The following is a 16,402-nucleotide window of genomic DNA, read 5'->3' on the forward strand; positions in this document are numbered from 1 at the left end:
TCCACATTTGGAGATAATCATGAGTCTCTTGTGGGGAAGGCAGCAGATACCTTGTTGGGCTGAGGAGTGATGTGCCGTAGCTGTGACCATGTCCAGGCTGGCCTCCGGGACCACTATGGGCAGACCTCCAGCACCTGACAGGCCTGTTTAGGGCCGGGCTATCCTCTCCATGTTTGGGCTTCCATGAAAGATCTCTCCTTCCTTGGAGGTGTTTAGGATTTCTGCTCTCACTGACCACTCCTTCCCCACTCATGTCTTCTCCTCCTCCTCACGTGAGACCAGGGTTCCTCCGACCTTTTTTCTCCAGCGTCGCTTGGCCACAGGGAGGCTGCTCCTGTGGACCTCCAGTTCAGATTGGTAAGACAGGGTGCCCGGGTTCTGATCCCAGGTCATTACCAGACCCTCAGTCTCCGTGCTTTATTTTGCCTCTGTGAGACTTCTCTCAGGTAGCCGCTGTGGAACTCGGGATGTCACCTGTAAGGAGATTTTTTTTTTTCCCTTTTGGAAAGAAGTTAACACCCTCACTCCTCTTTCTAACGAAGGTCACAGCCCACGCTGTAGGAGGCACCTAGTGGCTTCCCAGGTTGCTCCCTGGTATTACGGCCGCCGGGAAACATTTCTCAAGATCTTTGTGTCATTTGGAAAATGGAGCTATTTTTCCCTGCCTTCTTCACGGAGCTGTTGCTACAGCTCCAGCCTGCGAGCTGAAAACTAGTTCTCAAGGCTTCCTTATTAGCCAGGTGATCATTCTGGAGGAGCTGAGGCTGCTGGAGCGCTCTGATGTTCCCAGCGAGGACTTGCCAAAAGAAAGTTACTGTGTATCCCAGCCTCTGCTGGAGTCCACTCGGGCTGGCAGTGTAACCAGTGTAGCTCCAAGGTGGGGGGCCGACCACGAACCGGCCCTCTCGTCTCTCTCCCATTGGCTTCCACCTGCCGGAGGGTCGGCTGTTACAGGCCTCTCGACCCGTCAGTCAGTCCCGCCGGGCCCCGCCCCTCCCCTCCCCGGGGTTTATAACGGGAATTCCCATGGCCCAGGCTCCGGCATCCAACCTGCTGTCGCCGCGGCCAGGCCGAGCGCAGCAGGCGCCACGCGCAGAGCACACGCTCGCGCTCCAGCTCTCGGACTCCGCCGTTCATGACCGTGACCCCCGGCCGCAGGCTCCGCCAGCCCCCGCTGCAGGCTCTCTGGCCGCACCCCGCCGCCGCCAGGGTCCTCCCCTATCCCCAAGCGCTTTGAAGCCAGCCCGCGCCCCCTGCCCGCTAGCGGCTGCCTGGCTCGGCTGGCACCATGCTGCCCGCGCGCGTCCGCCTGCTCACGCCCCACTTGCTGCTCGTGTTGGTGCAGCTGTGCCCGGCCGGCGGCCACCGCACCACCGGCCCCAGGGTAAGTGCGTCTCCCCGCCGCGCGCCCACCTGCGCGGGGTGCGGGGTGGGGTGGGGTGGGGTGGGGAGAGGTCTTTTGGCCGCTCATCTACAGGAGGGGGAAGGGAGGTGACAGACCTTGTCCCCGACTCTGCTGTCTAGTCCCTTGCGAGCCTCTTGGAGAAGTTGCTGAAATACAATTTCATTGCCCCCCTCCCACCCCCTCCGCTTTTTCTTGCAGCACCGACTCCCACGACCTGTCATCGGTGGGTTTTCTTTCCGGAACTTCTCCTGAGTCCTTTTCCTTCAAGACCCCTAGAGGCGCCTCCTAGGTCGGTGGGAGCTCGGCCTTGGTTGGAGCAGAGCTTCTCTATGGTGTCGCTGCATCGGTCCCTGCGCTGGTGTTCTTGGCAGGCGGAGGGTGTGTGTGTGTGTGTGTGTGTGTGTGTGTGTGTGTGTGTGTGTGTGTGTGTGTGTGTGTGTGTGTGTGTGTGTGTGTGTGTGTGTGTGTGTGTGTGTGTGTGTGTAGGGGGGGGCGGAGGGGGTACTCTGCCTAGAGAGTTTTAGGTTACCCGCGAGCCACACAGGGACCTTGTGTTGTTGTTGTTTTAAAAAGCAATCGCCCCTCGTAAAACCCACAGCAGATAATTTTAATGCCCCCCTCCTGCCGGCCTGGCCCTGGAGGAGTGACGGGGTGGTGGTGGTGGGGAACTATAGAGAAGTTCGGGAGAGTTGTGCAGTATTCCAGGATCTCCTCCCCCGGGTTGGATCGGCTGAACCTTGGTCTGATTGGAGTTTCTGAACCACACGAAATTGTGCCAATTCTGTGCACAGGACGGATTGTCCAGGGCATTGTAAAACGGGAACCGGCAGCATTGTGTTCATTTCTGGTCTAGATTATTGCTCTCCCTGCCCCCTCCTATTAGTCTAATAAAAAATTTCACTGCCTTAAAAATGTATTTGTTAAACCACCTAGTGGTCCCTTTGGCAAAACATAAGGGAGGCAATCTCTGGGCAAGCGTCAGAGTCCGTCAGGTCCAGACTGAATCTTCGCATAGCAGTTTGCCCGCACCCTGCGGGAACCTCCCTGGTAGAGGAGCTGGGACCTCTGAGCAAAGAAGGCTGTTTCTCAACCAAATTGTACTTTCTTTCCTGGGTATCCTCTGGCCCCATTTCCTGGAGAGCTAGCCCCATTACCACCTGTTCCCATAGCTGCTTCTTTATTCCTGGGTTTTGCTACGTGGGAATCATCTTTATAGCTGTCCTGCATGGAGGAAAAGCTTTGCAAAACCTGACTAACTTAATGACTGCCCAGATGCTGGGCTGATTACATCTGAGCCCACCTATCACTGGGAGATCAGATTTGCAGCCACTTAGGAAAGAAAAGTGTTTGTCCCCGTGTTGGGCCGGCCCTTGCTTTTATGACCAGATGTGCAAGAGCAGCAGTTAAAGTGCCGCAGATTAGATCCAGGGTGTGTCATAAATCCTCGACAGCATTCCCAAAGCTGGGGCAAGTCAGGGCTCCAGGAGCGACTTTTATGGATGCAGATGAGGATGCCTTTTAAATGAAGCTGATGGTTTGATATGAGGACTCGAAGCTCTTAAATTCTGAGGTCAGGCAAGAGCGAGCCACGGTGTTCCCTCCAATAATTAGGAACAGTCAAGACAGAGATGCAGACCAGAGCACCCCGAACGCAATCTGGATGCCCGCCCACACGAGGGTCGAAAGGAGAGAGGCCCTCCGACAAATGGTGGGGGGCTTGCTTGCTGCCGGGCATGTCTAACGTCTCAAGCCATATGGCTTCCTTCCCTAACTCCTGGAACCAGAGAAACTACCTTTTAGGAGAAAGCTGGGACTGCAGGCAAACGGATTCTAAGTTGTTTCCTGACAACCTCTTTAGTTTGTTAACTTGACAAAAGTGATGGAACATGAGCAGGACCTGTAAATAGGTTTGCCTATATCTTGGCTCGCCCTGTCAAACACACACACATACCAAGCACACACAAGTTTAGAACATACTAAGGAAACATGGCTCTTTTTAAAAAGATTTATTTATTATTTTTAGTTACATGTGTGTATGTGTAAATCTGAAGGTGAATATGGGTCTGTGAGTGTTGGTGCCCTCAGAGGCTGGAGGCATCAGATCCCCTAGATCTGGAGTTGCTCTACATGAGTTCAGAAAACTTAACTTGAGTCCTCTGAAAGGACAGCTAGTGCTTTTAACTACCAGGTCATCTTTCTAGACTGCAAGCAGCTCTCTTAAGCCTGTGGTTACCTGATTGCACTTATGGGCAACAGTACGAGCCACTATTTATGAACCTTTGGGCTTGGCATTTCATACAATCTCTTAAGAACAAGAGAGGCAGTCTTTTTAGACCCGTTTTGGAGGCAGGGAGGTGAAATACGGGGCTCACTGCCTCGATTGAATCCCACATGGTGCAGGTATGGCTCTGGAAGGCTTGCATGGATTATACTGTGTGCTTCCAGTGAAAGGGGAAGGTGACCCCATGGGAAAACTCTAAACCCCAACACACCAGGCAAGGTCGCAGAGGAATCTTTTCTATCTGTATTGATAAAGGATTATGTTTGGATTTCAACCCGGTCTCAAAAGATACCAGCTCTCTTCCGTGGCTTCTTGGTGGCCCCAGAAATGTGGCTCTGGTTGAGAGCAGTGGAATCATGGGAAGGGCAGAAACATCTGGCTTGTTGCAGAATTCCCTTTGGGCACCCTGAGGTCTCCTCTCTTAATCTTTTGAGTGACAGAGGCTTAAGGATTGCCATCTTTTCCAGCTGGCTTTCTAGGAAACTGAGAACATACCTTTTTGCTTGGACTATCTGACTCGCTAATTGAGCTCCCTTGAGGCCTAGACCCCCATCTTTGCCCCCCTTTCTGCTTCCTGCCTTCCTTCATAAAATTCCTGACATTTGTTTTGACTCGAAACCACCAGCTATCAAGTATCAGATTGGAGGTTGCTCTGTAGGAAGCACCTGATGGTCTCTGGGGTCTGAGCAGCCACTTGGCTACCTGGGAAGCTGGTCAGGGATTCTTTCAATTATGGAGCAGGCAGTCATTTCTTAGATCCTGCAAAATTTCCTGAAAAGGTTTCAAGGGAGAAAGGGGGAAAGGGAGAGGCTAGCTATCTCAGGCTGGTGAAGTCTGAGTGATGGACAGGTCAAGTAAACAGTCTTTGTTTAATCTTCTGTTCACCCTTGAAGATAGGGAGTGTGGTGGGGGCTGAGTCTAAACCCATCTTGCCCATCCATGTGTCCCCAGAGCCCAGTACATGTCCAGTCACCTGGTAGAGGCCTATTCTGTCAGTGTTTGTGGAATGAAAACTGAAGAGTGGAGATAATGAATGTTTAATGATGATCTCCGAGCTCCTCTGGTGTTTGAATATGACCAGAGACTGGAAACATCTAAGAACTGTGAGAAAGGCCTGGTGGTGGTGGTGGTGGTGGTGCACACCTTTAATCCCAGCACCCAGGAGGCAGAGGCAGGTGGATCTCTGTGATCTACTGAGTGAGTTCTAGGACAGCCAGGGCTATACAGAGAAACCCTGTTTCAAAACAAAACAAAACAAAAAACAAAAACAAAAACAAACAAACAAACAAACAAACAAAAAACTTCCTCCAAGTGAGAAATAGAAGACTATGGGAAAATTAAGGGTGTGAGTCAGGAACTTAGTTCATAAGTATTCTAAGTGTATTCTTTGCTCCCTGCCCGGCTTCATCAGGGTCTTCAGAAGGCTTCTGAAGTTCTTAACTTTTGAGTCCTTCTATAGTGAGCATCTCCTCCTTCCCGGAACTGTTATCCCTTGGGCACTTCATGCCTGATCCTGTCTTAGAAATGAGGAAACTTGCAAGCTCCTTGAGGAAGAAAGGGATCTGATTCATCTGTGAGCTGGTCAGACCGGAAAACATTCAGCGTGTGGGGATAGACATGCGTTAGACTGTATGGTGATGTCCAGTCTGGACTCCACCCCCACTGTCATTTGAAATTACTGACTTACAGACTGGACTTTCCGTTTCCAGGTTTTTGCTCTTTGCACGTGCAGTCATTGTGAGTAGGACAGGGCAGAAGAGGCTGAGTGAGTATCTTAGCTGGGAAACAGGCTTTAGCTCTACCCTAAACCTCCATTTCTGTCTCCCATTTGTCAAAAGTAAAACAGCTTCTGGGCTGTTCCTTCCCATTGGACTATCTGATTTCAGTGTCTAGACGAGGGTCTTTGCTCCACTTAGGTTTTCTTCCTGTTGTCCAACCCTCTTTTCCATGCAGGAAAATTCACCTGAGATGCTGCACAAGGGTTAAGACAAGAACTTGATTTAAACATTTTGGTAGCAGGGCAGTGGTGGTGCACGCCTTTAATACCAGCACTTGGGAGGCTGAAGCAAGTAGATCTCTGTGAGTTCGAGGCTAGCCTGGTCTACAGAGTGAGTTCCAGTACAGCCAGAGATAAACAAAGAAACTCTGTCTTGAAAAAAATAATTTGGGGCTGGAGAGATGGCTCAGTGGTTAAGGGCATTGCCTGCTCTTCCAGAGGTCCTGAGTTCAATTCCCAACAACCACATGGTGGCTCACAACCATCCATAATGAGATCTGGTGCCCTCTGCTGGCCTGCAGGCATACACACAGGCAGAACACTATACATGATTAAATAAATCTTCAAAAACAAAAACAGAAAAACATTTAAAAAGTAATAATTTGGTAGAGTTGATACTTAAAGAAATCAAACTAAAGGGGTTGGGGGAGGAAGCGTGCATCTAAGAAGTGCTAGGCACCCTAGCCAGTTTGCTATCATTGCCTGAAGTTGAGGAGTGCTTCTGCTCCTAGATGTGTGTGAAAAATTCTACTTACGCCAAATGTAGGTGCAATAACAACATGGGAAATGTTGGGAGATGGCTCAGTAGGTAGTGTGCTTGCTATGGAAACATGAGGGCTTGAGTTCAAATTCCCAGAACCCACATTAAGCTAGATTCGGTAGTGTATATCTGCAATTCTGGTGTTCCTATCAAGAGATGGGAGATAGGCACAGGAGAATACCCAGAAGCTCTTGGGCCAACTACTGAGGCAAAACAACAGAGACCCTGTCCCCCCAAAACAAGGTAGAAGACAAGGACTGAGAAGTGAGGGTGTTCTCTGACCTCAGCCTGTGAATCTGCACTCACACTCACGGACACTCACACATACACACACACACACATCACAACCACACACACATCACAAACACACACACATCACACACACACACACACACACACACACACACATCACAACCACACACACACCCACACCACACATACACACACATCACAACCACACACATACACACACACATCACAAACACACACACACACACACACACACACACACACACAAACGGTACATACGCACAAAAGATCAAAGTTGATTTCTCTTAGCAGTGCGATATTATTAAATAAAAGAAATGCACCAGAAGAGACAGTGTGACATCTTTCGTAAATGTATAAATAATCGAGATTAGAAAAACCTTTAAAGAAATACCTGTAGCTACAAAAGAAAAAAAAATAAGTGAAAGAGAAAATCAAAGTAACATAGATGCTGGCTGTGAAGTCATGGGGTGAAGTCAGGGTTAGGTTGGTGGGAAGACCATATGGTTGGCTTCAGTACTTTTAGTGAGGAGAGAGGGTAGGCTCTGAGCTCTTTGTCCGTTATTAAAGTCCTAATAGCTGAGTAAGTAAAAAGCAAACGCGAGCCCCACACGAATCAAAGGATGTCATGAACTAAGGGCTATGATTAATTCAGTTCTTTGCACCCGAGGTCAAATACTAGTTCTCAGGGTCGGGGGCTGCTCCTTCCTTACTTCTGTTTCTTCCTTCTCTTCCAGATGTGTCCCCATCTAACAGATCCCACTGGGAAATGAGTATTATCATTGATTCAGCTATTGGCTGTTTAGACCCAGAAAGGCCCAGGTCCCAGCACAAATATAGACATCAGCTGGCCTAGTCCAGGGTAATTTTATTGTAGCTGAAGACTTTTTTTAAAGTTAATTTTTTAAAAGTAATTGATAAATTTATAGAAGATGTCATGCTGCCTCTTTCAGTGTGTAGGCTAGGATGGATCCCAACCACAAATGTCGGCGCCCTTAGCTCAGCTGACTAGAGCCGTCTACTAGCTGGTGTGGCTCCTAAGCTGCCTCTCTTAGTGCGGTGGAGGCTGGAGGCCTGTTTCTCATTTTACTGGGGCTGTGGGTCCCACCTCCTCCCTTCTCTCCACTTTGCAGGGGTTGAGCTGGGTGTATAGCCCTGCGTACGTACAGCAGGTACAGGGTGGCCTTTCTCTCCCGACCACATAGAGATTTATTGTTCAGGCGGCCAAGTTCTGGCATGGCTGCCAGTGGTGAGGCCTGTCAGCGTGGACGGCCCCCTCCTTCTGTGTTTGTCACTGAGCTGTGGGGAAGAGGACAAGGGTTGAGTTGCTGATGAGAAATCGATCGGAGCTGCCGTGAAGCCTGCCAAACAGGGTTAGCATTGTGCATGGGTACGTGCTCTGCACAGCTGTGAGTCACCAGGGGGATGAGAGAATTGGGTCTCTACGAACGCTTCCAGTAGTTTCCATGAAGACCTAAACACCACAGGTCATTCCAGCGGAGAATTGGCTTTTTCTTCACTCTGACATCATTCCAAACTCAATTGCTAGTTCACAAAATAATCTTCCCAGTGGCCACTGCCTTAGTTTGTTAGGTCTGGAGCTCTGTGGACTCCCCGGCATTGTTTTGGTTGGTTTCTACCTCCCTTTTGGGGGCCCAGAAGGCAGCTCTGATCTCAGTGGGGCCTTCCCCCAGTTAACCAGGCAATATATCAGGTGACTTGACCTGACAAATATCTCATACCTGTGAGCAACCTTGTCTCTCCTCTAAAGTCAGCCTATAGGTGGAAGGTGAGATTCTACAAGGTCGATCGGTATTCTCTAAGGTACCAGCAGTGAGGAACGCAGGGGTTATCTTGTATGTGTGTCTACACACATGTGCGTGTGAGAGTGGGAGCCAGAGGACAACCCTGGGTTCATCATTGTTTTTGAGACAGGGTCCCTCACTAGTCTGGAACTTGCCAAGTGGATTTGGCAGGGTGGCCTGGGGGATTTGGGGGGTGAGTGGGCAGGGATCCTCCTGCCTCTGCCTCCCTGGTGCTGGGGTTACAAGTCATCATCATACCAGGCTATTTGAAAATGTAGAGTATGAGGATCAAATTCAGATCCTGGCTGGTAGGAACTGAACACCCTGCCCAGCTATGGGAGAATGGTCACTTTTAGTCTAGACAAGCATCTCTCCAGGGCAGAGCCTAGGGTTTAAAATAATTGCTGTGGTTATTTATTATGTATCTGTTCCCGAATCCCTGGGGTGGGGGAGGGGAATGAAAGTAGGAAATAAATGATGTGCTGAGTGTTAGGAGAGGACAGAGCCACCAACCAGCTCAAAAGCAACGACTGAGGTGCTGTCCAGTGGAACGGGAGTCTGATATTAGCCGCACCTACAATAGCTATTAAATACTTGAAATGTGGTTAAGAGACCCGAGGGACTAAATGTTTTTTGATTGACATAATAATTGATATAGTAACTGCACATGGTGAACTTCATTTTGACATTGGCATGCATGTATATAATGCATTGTGATCATATTTACACCATCATAGTCTTCTCTTGCCTGCCCCCCCCTAACCTCACCACTGCTGCTGACCCCATTTCTCTTTCCCACTCTCCATAGTCATCTGTCCCCTCTCCTCTTCTCTCTCTCTCTCTCTCTCTCTCTCTCTCTCTCTCTCTCTCTCTCTCCACCCACCGAGTTTAATTCAGTTATTGGCTTACAGGAGCGTGGGTGATGATTGTTTACAGGAGCATGGATATCTTACCAATGGCTACACCCTGAAGAGACTGTCTCAGCCTCCTCCAGCAGCCATTAAGGGCATTGCTATTTATATCCATGGGCGTGTGTAGAGCCTTACGACCCCCCTTCCATGTCAGAATGTTGCTGGGTTCAATCTTGTGTGCATAATCACAACCACTGAGAGCTCAGGAGCGCCGTGGCTGCATCGTACCCAGATGAACGTGATCTGCCACACTCTACCCCATCCTCTGACTCTGCATTCTTTCTGCTCCCTTTTCCTCAGTGTTCCATGAACCCTGGAGGGGGTGACATAGATGTTTGTTTTTGAGGCAGGGTCTCTTGTAGCCCGGGCTTTTCATGAATGTATCTGAGGCCAACACTGAACTTCTGATCCATCCATCTTTACCCTGAGCACTGGAGTTGCAGGCACGGACCACTATGCTTGGTTCTAGAAAATCCATTTTCTTGCCCCAGCTTCTGGGAGCAGCTCACAGTCCTTAGTCCATGGTTCCTTTTACCTTCAAAGTCAGAAATGATGGTCAAGTGTTTCTCACTGGGCCATCTCGCTCATCTGCTGTCTCTGCTGTTTAAGGAAGGATCTTGTGATAGTACCAGATCTCTTTGGATGGTAAGACTAATTTAGGGTTAGCCAATTAGCAACCCTAATTCTTTGCCACATAACATAGCTGTATGAGCTTTAGAACATAGGCATGTTGGGTGGGGCTTGTTCTGCCTGCCGTGCTCATTAAGGGTCTAGTTCAACTGCTGCCCATGGCAAGCATGTGACCAATGAGGCTATTATTGTGGTCTGTGTCTGCAGTCTCTTATGGTAAAGTTGCTTAATTTTTTTTTTATGGACTCTGCCTTGCCCAAGAGCAGGTGCTTAGTGAATGTTTATTGAATAATGGAATTTTCAATAAATGTGGATGGCTTCTTTCTTTATAAAGATATATTGGACAATTAAAGAAAAGTAAAATGAAAACCAGAATATATGACTCTTTGTGCAAAAAGAAGAAAGCCATTTCATATAAGAAGAGTCGGTGGGTTGTGCTTTGCTGGAAATGGTGTTATCACGGGAATATTCAATATGTATGATACATCTTAGCAACCATGAAACCAGTTTTTTTTTGTTTTTGTTTTTTTGTTTTTGTTTTGTTTTTTTGTACAACGAACATCTTTCAATCCTACAGGAAAATAATACAAATGAAAACAGGCATGGGCATGAGACCCCAGTGCCTCTTGGACCCTCTGCCAAATGCCACAGTCTCCATTTATTTTCTCAGAAGGCTGTCTGTCTTCAGGAATGTTCAAACCTGTGGTCTCTCTTCCCACCAGAGACTGGCCACCTTCCTCCCGCCTGCCCGAGACCCCCAGAACTCATGGCAGGTGTAGCATCTGCTTCCTTGTCCCTCACATGCCTGTGGCAAGTGTCAGTCCAGGCTGATTCAGTCCACATCATTGTCGGCCGTGCCCATGGCAGGTCTGCTTTTTAAGGCTAGGAACTATTAGCACCCGGCCTCCTGCTCATTTTGAGCAGGCTTTGAACCCACTTTACTTTAAAGGAGCGTTTTCAATTAACCTCAGCAGGACATAACTATAAAAATTATTTATTGCTGCTGGTGGGAATATAAATTAGTACGCTCACTTTGTAGAATTACGGTTGAAGTTGCACACACTTCTTGACCTTGTAATTCTGCCCTGTTATATGCCCTAGAGAAATGCCCTTAAATTGTATGGAGAGATGTGTTCAAGGATGTTCATAATAGCATTTGGTGATAGGAAAGCATTGAAACTAGCTAAATGACTATCGACAAAAGAACAGAAAAATAATTTGTGGTATAACCAAAGAATGGACTATTATATAGCACCAAACATGATGATTTAATGATTAAATTAATTAATTTTGCTATTAAGAAGGAGCGTGAACAAAGGTGCATTGAAGTAAGAATATATAGACCAGGCTACTATTTATATGAAGGTTGTTAAGGTTAAAGGTATGCGAAAAGCCACACATTGTTTAGGGGTATGAATAGATGTGAAAATGCATGAGAAAATTAAGGATAGTTGTAAGGATTATGTCATTACATCATCAGCCTGCGACAGCATCTTAGCCTAAAAAGCATGTGTGCCCTCTCTCCCTCTCATTCCGAACTCCTTCTGTATTCTCTCCCCTCTGAGCAGCCTCTCTCTCTCTCTCTCTCTCTCTCTCTCTCTCTCTCTCTCTCTCTATTTCTCTCTCTCTCTCTCTCTGTGTCTCTCTGTCTCTCTGTCTCTGTCTCTCTCTGTCTCTCCCTCCCTCCCTCCCTCCCTCCCTCCCCTTCTCCCTCTCTCCCTCTCTCTCCTGATAAAGCTCTAGAAAGGTAATCATGGCTCATGATTCTTCCTCCACCGAGGCATCCAGTGCTCTCTTCCATCGGCATGGCTGCCACTGCTTAACTAACAATAGTTACAATACAAAGGTCATATTCCTGGCTCCCTAGGGTGAGAGGATGGAGAAGAATACATTGGAGGGGCATGGGAGACTTACAAGGAATTGGTAATTATTTTTGTTTGTAATTGGGTGATAAGTACATGGATTTTAAAGTTCCCTTTGCATATGTTCAATAATATACAAGAAAGTTCATAAACTATTACAGTGCATTTAGACTGATCACAGTAGAATTTGTTTAGATATTAAGGAAAGGTTAGAAATATTTTTTGCCTGTGTATGTCTGTGTGTGTTTGTATGAGAATGTGTGCATTTGTGCACCACAGTGCACATGTGGGGGCCAGAGGACAGACTTGGTGGTGGCTTTTCCTTTCCCTCTTGATACAGAGTCTCTTATTATTTACCACTGTGTACATCTCATCTTGCTTTAGGAGCACTGGGATCCCAGATTCCCCAACTCTACCTCTGGCTGCCTTTTACATGGGTCCTAGGAACCCAGACTCAGGTCCTCATCCACAGCTGGCAAGTGAGCACCTCTTCGGCTCCACAATTAGGTTCAAGAACACATGAAAGAGCTGCTTCTTGGAGGGACCTGCTGCTAACTGATGGGGAGCATGCCTCTTCTTTCTTCCAGAGGAATGCACATCCGAACTTAAACCCTTCCCCCACCACGTCTGCTGGCCACCTCCCTCCTACCCTGCCTGAGACTCTGAGACTCCATCTCCTCCCCAGAACTCTGGGCCGGTACCTTAGCCTGCCAGTGTTGGTGTTACTCCCTGTTTACTCCAGGCATCTGCTCTTCTGCTGACTTGTTCTCTCTGGAGAGATTATGAGGGAGTTATTTTTTTTCAAACTTAAGGCAATTAGTCTAGGAATTTCTAAGTTAGTCAGTGAAAATCCAAGATGTCCAGTTAAATTTGATTTTCAGAAAAACAATAGGTAACATTTTAATGTAAATTAAATATTTACAGTGTTCTATTGCTGCGAAGAGACACCACGACCAAGGCAACTCTTGTAAAGAAAAACATTTAATTGGGGGCTTGCTTATAGTTTCAGAGGTTTAGTCCATTATCATCATGGCAGGGAGCATGGCAGCACACAGGCAGGCGTAGTGCTGGAGAAGTACCCATCCTGATCCTCAAGGAGAGACAGGGGAGGGGGGTGCTCTGTCTTGGGCTTTTGAAACTTCAAAGCCCACCTCCAGTGACACACTTCCTCCAACAAGGCCGTAATTCATAATCCTTTTAACCCTTTCAAATAGTGCCACTCCCTGGTGACCAAGCATTTAAATACATGAGCTTATGGGGGCCATTCTTTAAGCCACTACAGTAAAGAGTGACTCAGATAAACATTATCCATCATTTGTCTGAATGCAAGTTTAATGGGATGTCTATAGTAACAAAAAAATCCTACATTAGTTTGTTTTCTTTTGTGATATCTCTGCCCAGTTTTTCCTAATTCTTAGCATAAATATGAGTTATTATTATTAATTATTACTATTTTCAGTAATGGTGATTGAGCTCAGTGTCTTGTGCATGGTGGACGAGCACTTTACCACTGAGTTATAGCCTCAATATCAAAGAGATTAATAATGTTTTTCTATAAGATCTGACAAATATCTGTGTTTGGATATTTTATAGTCAACAATGGTTTGCATTATGAAACTTTCCATATTCTATGAAACTAGTCTATCATTGTGGTATCTTTTTATCAAGATCAGAGAAACTGGGATGACTAAGTTTTTAAAGACTTAGACTGCATCAACAACCAGCAGTTATTCACGGCCTATCTGTTAATCTTGACATAGAAGTAGTATTTTTCTATGTACTAAACTCTTTATTGCAACCCTGTGGAATGTGCCTGGCTTGTGTTTCAAATTTTCCCAGTAGTATGTGAAAAGAAGGTATGTCATGTCCACTGTAAGCATTCTGGGAAGGTTCATATTTGGGAAACTTTATGTAAAAAATTGTGTATTGGTAAGCCGGTTGTCCTGGCAATAACATTAAGACTTTGGTGAAGAATTTAGTTTCAGACTTTGTGTTCGGGTCCTTTCTATTTATTAGAGAAACTTTTTTTTTTTTTTTTTTTAAACAGTCAAGGAAACTTCTAAGTATACACAGAGGGTAGTGTAATGAATTCCTGTGGAATGCCACCCAGCTTCCATAACGAACAGCTCAGGGCCTGTCTTCTTCCTTTCATCCTCCTCCTAGTCCCCAGTTCTGATTATTCGGAAGTGAATTTGACATCGAATTTTGTTCTCAGCACTTATTTCCACTGACTTGATCACCCAGACGACGACGATCCACTCCAGGGTGCTTTTTACTGACTCTGACTTTCAGTAGGCTGCGTGGGGTGAATTCACATCCAAGTTACAATATTGTCTGCGATGAGTTTGTTGGGATGTAAGCCCACAGGAAGGCAAGGGATATTCGCATACCTTTAAAAGATTAGGATCCATTAACAAAATCTAATCACAGAAGCATGTCACAACCAAAGAGTGTTAACAGTTCTTTAGTATAATATAAACTATCAGCATTCAGAACTAGAACATTATCTCAAAACATTTTTTTTTTTCCTGTTTGTTTCATTCAGGATCTGAATTAGGGCCACATGTGCTCAGTGGCTCCATCTTTTAAATATTTTAATCTGTGGATTCTTGCGTGCGGCTCCTTCCTGCCTTTGTAACTTGCTTGTTGACTATTGGATAGTTTCTCCTTAGGTCTACTGCTTATGTCCCACTGTGTTGTGTACTTGTCTTATTTTATTTTTGATTTTTTTCTTTTTGAGTCAGAGTAGCCCTGGCCCTGCTGTGTACCACAGGCTGCTCTCTGCTGGCTGGGATTACAGGTGTGAGCCACCACACCCAGCTTCCCATTGTGTTTCAAATATATCCCTTTATCCTTTACTTGTAAAATGGCAGGTCTGGGGGCTTAATCTGATGCAAACAGGTTGGTTGTGTGTGTTTAGGGGAAGTGGGTGTGCACTTCCACCAGGAGGCATGGAATGCCTGGGGCACACCTGCGCCACACACCATCACGGAGAGACCCGCGTTTAGCGACTTTTAGAGTTATTGGAACGGGCTCTCCAGAAAATGGTCTCTGGTTTTGTGTGTTGCTGCTGTGGCATTAGCATTGTCCTGGAGGGCAGAGGGGCCATTGCTCTCTTCTTAGTGATCCAGCTGGCCAGGCTGCAGAACTGCCAGAGGGAAGATCGTGCCCCAAGGTTGGCTGTGGAGAGGGAGGAAGCCTCCTGGTGCCTGGTGGGAGCTGAGAGAGCATGAAGAAGAGAGATGTAGTCTCTGATGTGAACTCTAAGATATGACTAGACCAGCTGTGGGACCTTGGGTTGGTTTGTGGGAATTTATGTTCCAAGAGACAGACAACGTTTTCTGAGCTGGCTGAGGCAGTAGAGGGGATGAGCTCCCAGTTGAGCTGCCTGACAGAAGGCTCTGAGGTATAGAGGTATACCAGGGGTGGAGGCTGAACTGTGACTTCTACAAATTCTCTGAAGCCCCAGCACCAGAATGTGAATATATTTAGAAATAGAGACCTTTAATTTAATTTTTGTTTTAAATTTGTATAGTTTAATACTATGCTATATAAAGAAACCTGACATATTGACACACTAGTATGAAGAATATTCATGTAATATTAATATCTGTATGTATCAGTGAAGATAAATGTAAATATAATAAAATTTAAAAATGATAGAGAAACTTAGTCAAGTTCATTATAATAAAATAGGGCCTTTACAAAGGTATTTAAGGCAAGCTGAGCTGTTTAACCAGGCCCTCCTCTACTCTGACGGGAGTCCTTCTAAGAAGGGCTAGTGGCTGGGCAAGTAACTGAGTTGATGGAGAGCTGTCTAGCTGCAACTGGATCCTTAGGAGTGAGGGCACATGTCTATAATTGCAGTACTCAGATGGAGGATCTGAACTTCAAGGTCACCTTGGATGTATCAAGTTCAAGGCCATCCTGGGATTGGACAGGAGAAGGAAGAGGAGATGGAGGAGGAGAAGGAGGAGGTGGAGGAGGAGGAGGAGGAGGAGGAGGAGGAGGAGGAGGAGGAGGAGGAGGAGGAGGAGGAGGAGGAGAAGGAGTTGACACACTGAGAGACACCAGGGCCACAAAAACCCTGTAAAGGAGCAACCACTGGGCGGCTGTCTGTAAGCAAAGGAGAGAAGTGACCGGATGTCAACCCTGCCAGAACCTTGATCTTGGATTGTCAGCATCCAGCGCTGAGGGGAAATAGTTTTCTGTTGTCAAAGCTGCCCTGGCTCTGGCCTTTTGTTCTGGCAACCCTAGCTGACCAGCACAGTCCTTTAAGGCTTGTTTACTTCAGCGGTTCCAGAGTGACATTGAATACTCTGGAGCCTTGCTCTCTCTCCTCCCTGCCCGTTTTATCCCAAGTCTAACATTTCTCATGGCTGCTAGTCATGGCGAGAGAGTGGAAGGGATGTGGAGGCCACCAGCACAGTGCACATTCAGGTCTCTGTAAAATGCAGAGCTCCGTGGGTGGGGAGGGTGAGGAGAAATGTGTTGGACATTGGTGGTCAGAGCCAGCCAAAGGGCTGTCTTCAAGTGTGACCAGTCCCTTCACCAATTGAATGAAGATTAAATGGCCTTCAAGGTTAGTCGCAGTGCAGACATTTCAAGAAATAACAGGGAAAAAAATGTACAAAGACTTTGAAAACTTCCAGAGCACAAAAGATGGGCCATGTGAAGATCATTCCAGAAGTCCTGGAACAAGGA

At 46.9% G+C, this 16,402-nt stretch overlaps 1 protein-coding gene across 3 annotated transcripts in view; it reads left to right on the forward strand.

Moving 5' to 3' along the window:
- The first annotated feature begins 1,030 nt into the window (after positions 1–1,030).
- The window catches only part of Smoc1 (SPARC related modular calcium binding 1), a 166,227-nt gene continuing 150,855 nt past the window's right edge, over positions 1,031–16,402 (forward strand). For all 3 annotated transcript variants that reach the window (XM_036206596.1, XM_036206598.1, XM_036206597.1), the window contains exon 1: positions 1,031–1,384. In XM_036206596.1, the coding sequence (XP_036062489.1) occupies positions 1,289–1,384 (96 nt within the window). In that variant the 5' untranslated portion in view covers positions 1,031–1,288. The remainder of the gene's footprint in view (positions 1,385–16,402) is intronic.

Source organism: Onychomys torridus, chromosome 14, assembly GCF_903995425.1.
Source record: "Onychomys torridus chromosome 14, mOncTor1.1, whole genome shotgun sequence".
In the NCBI taxonomy this organism is placed as follows: Eukaryota; Metazoa; Chordata; class Mammalia; order Rodentia; family Cricetidae; genus Onychomys; species Onychomys torridus.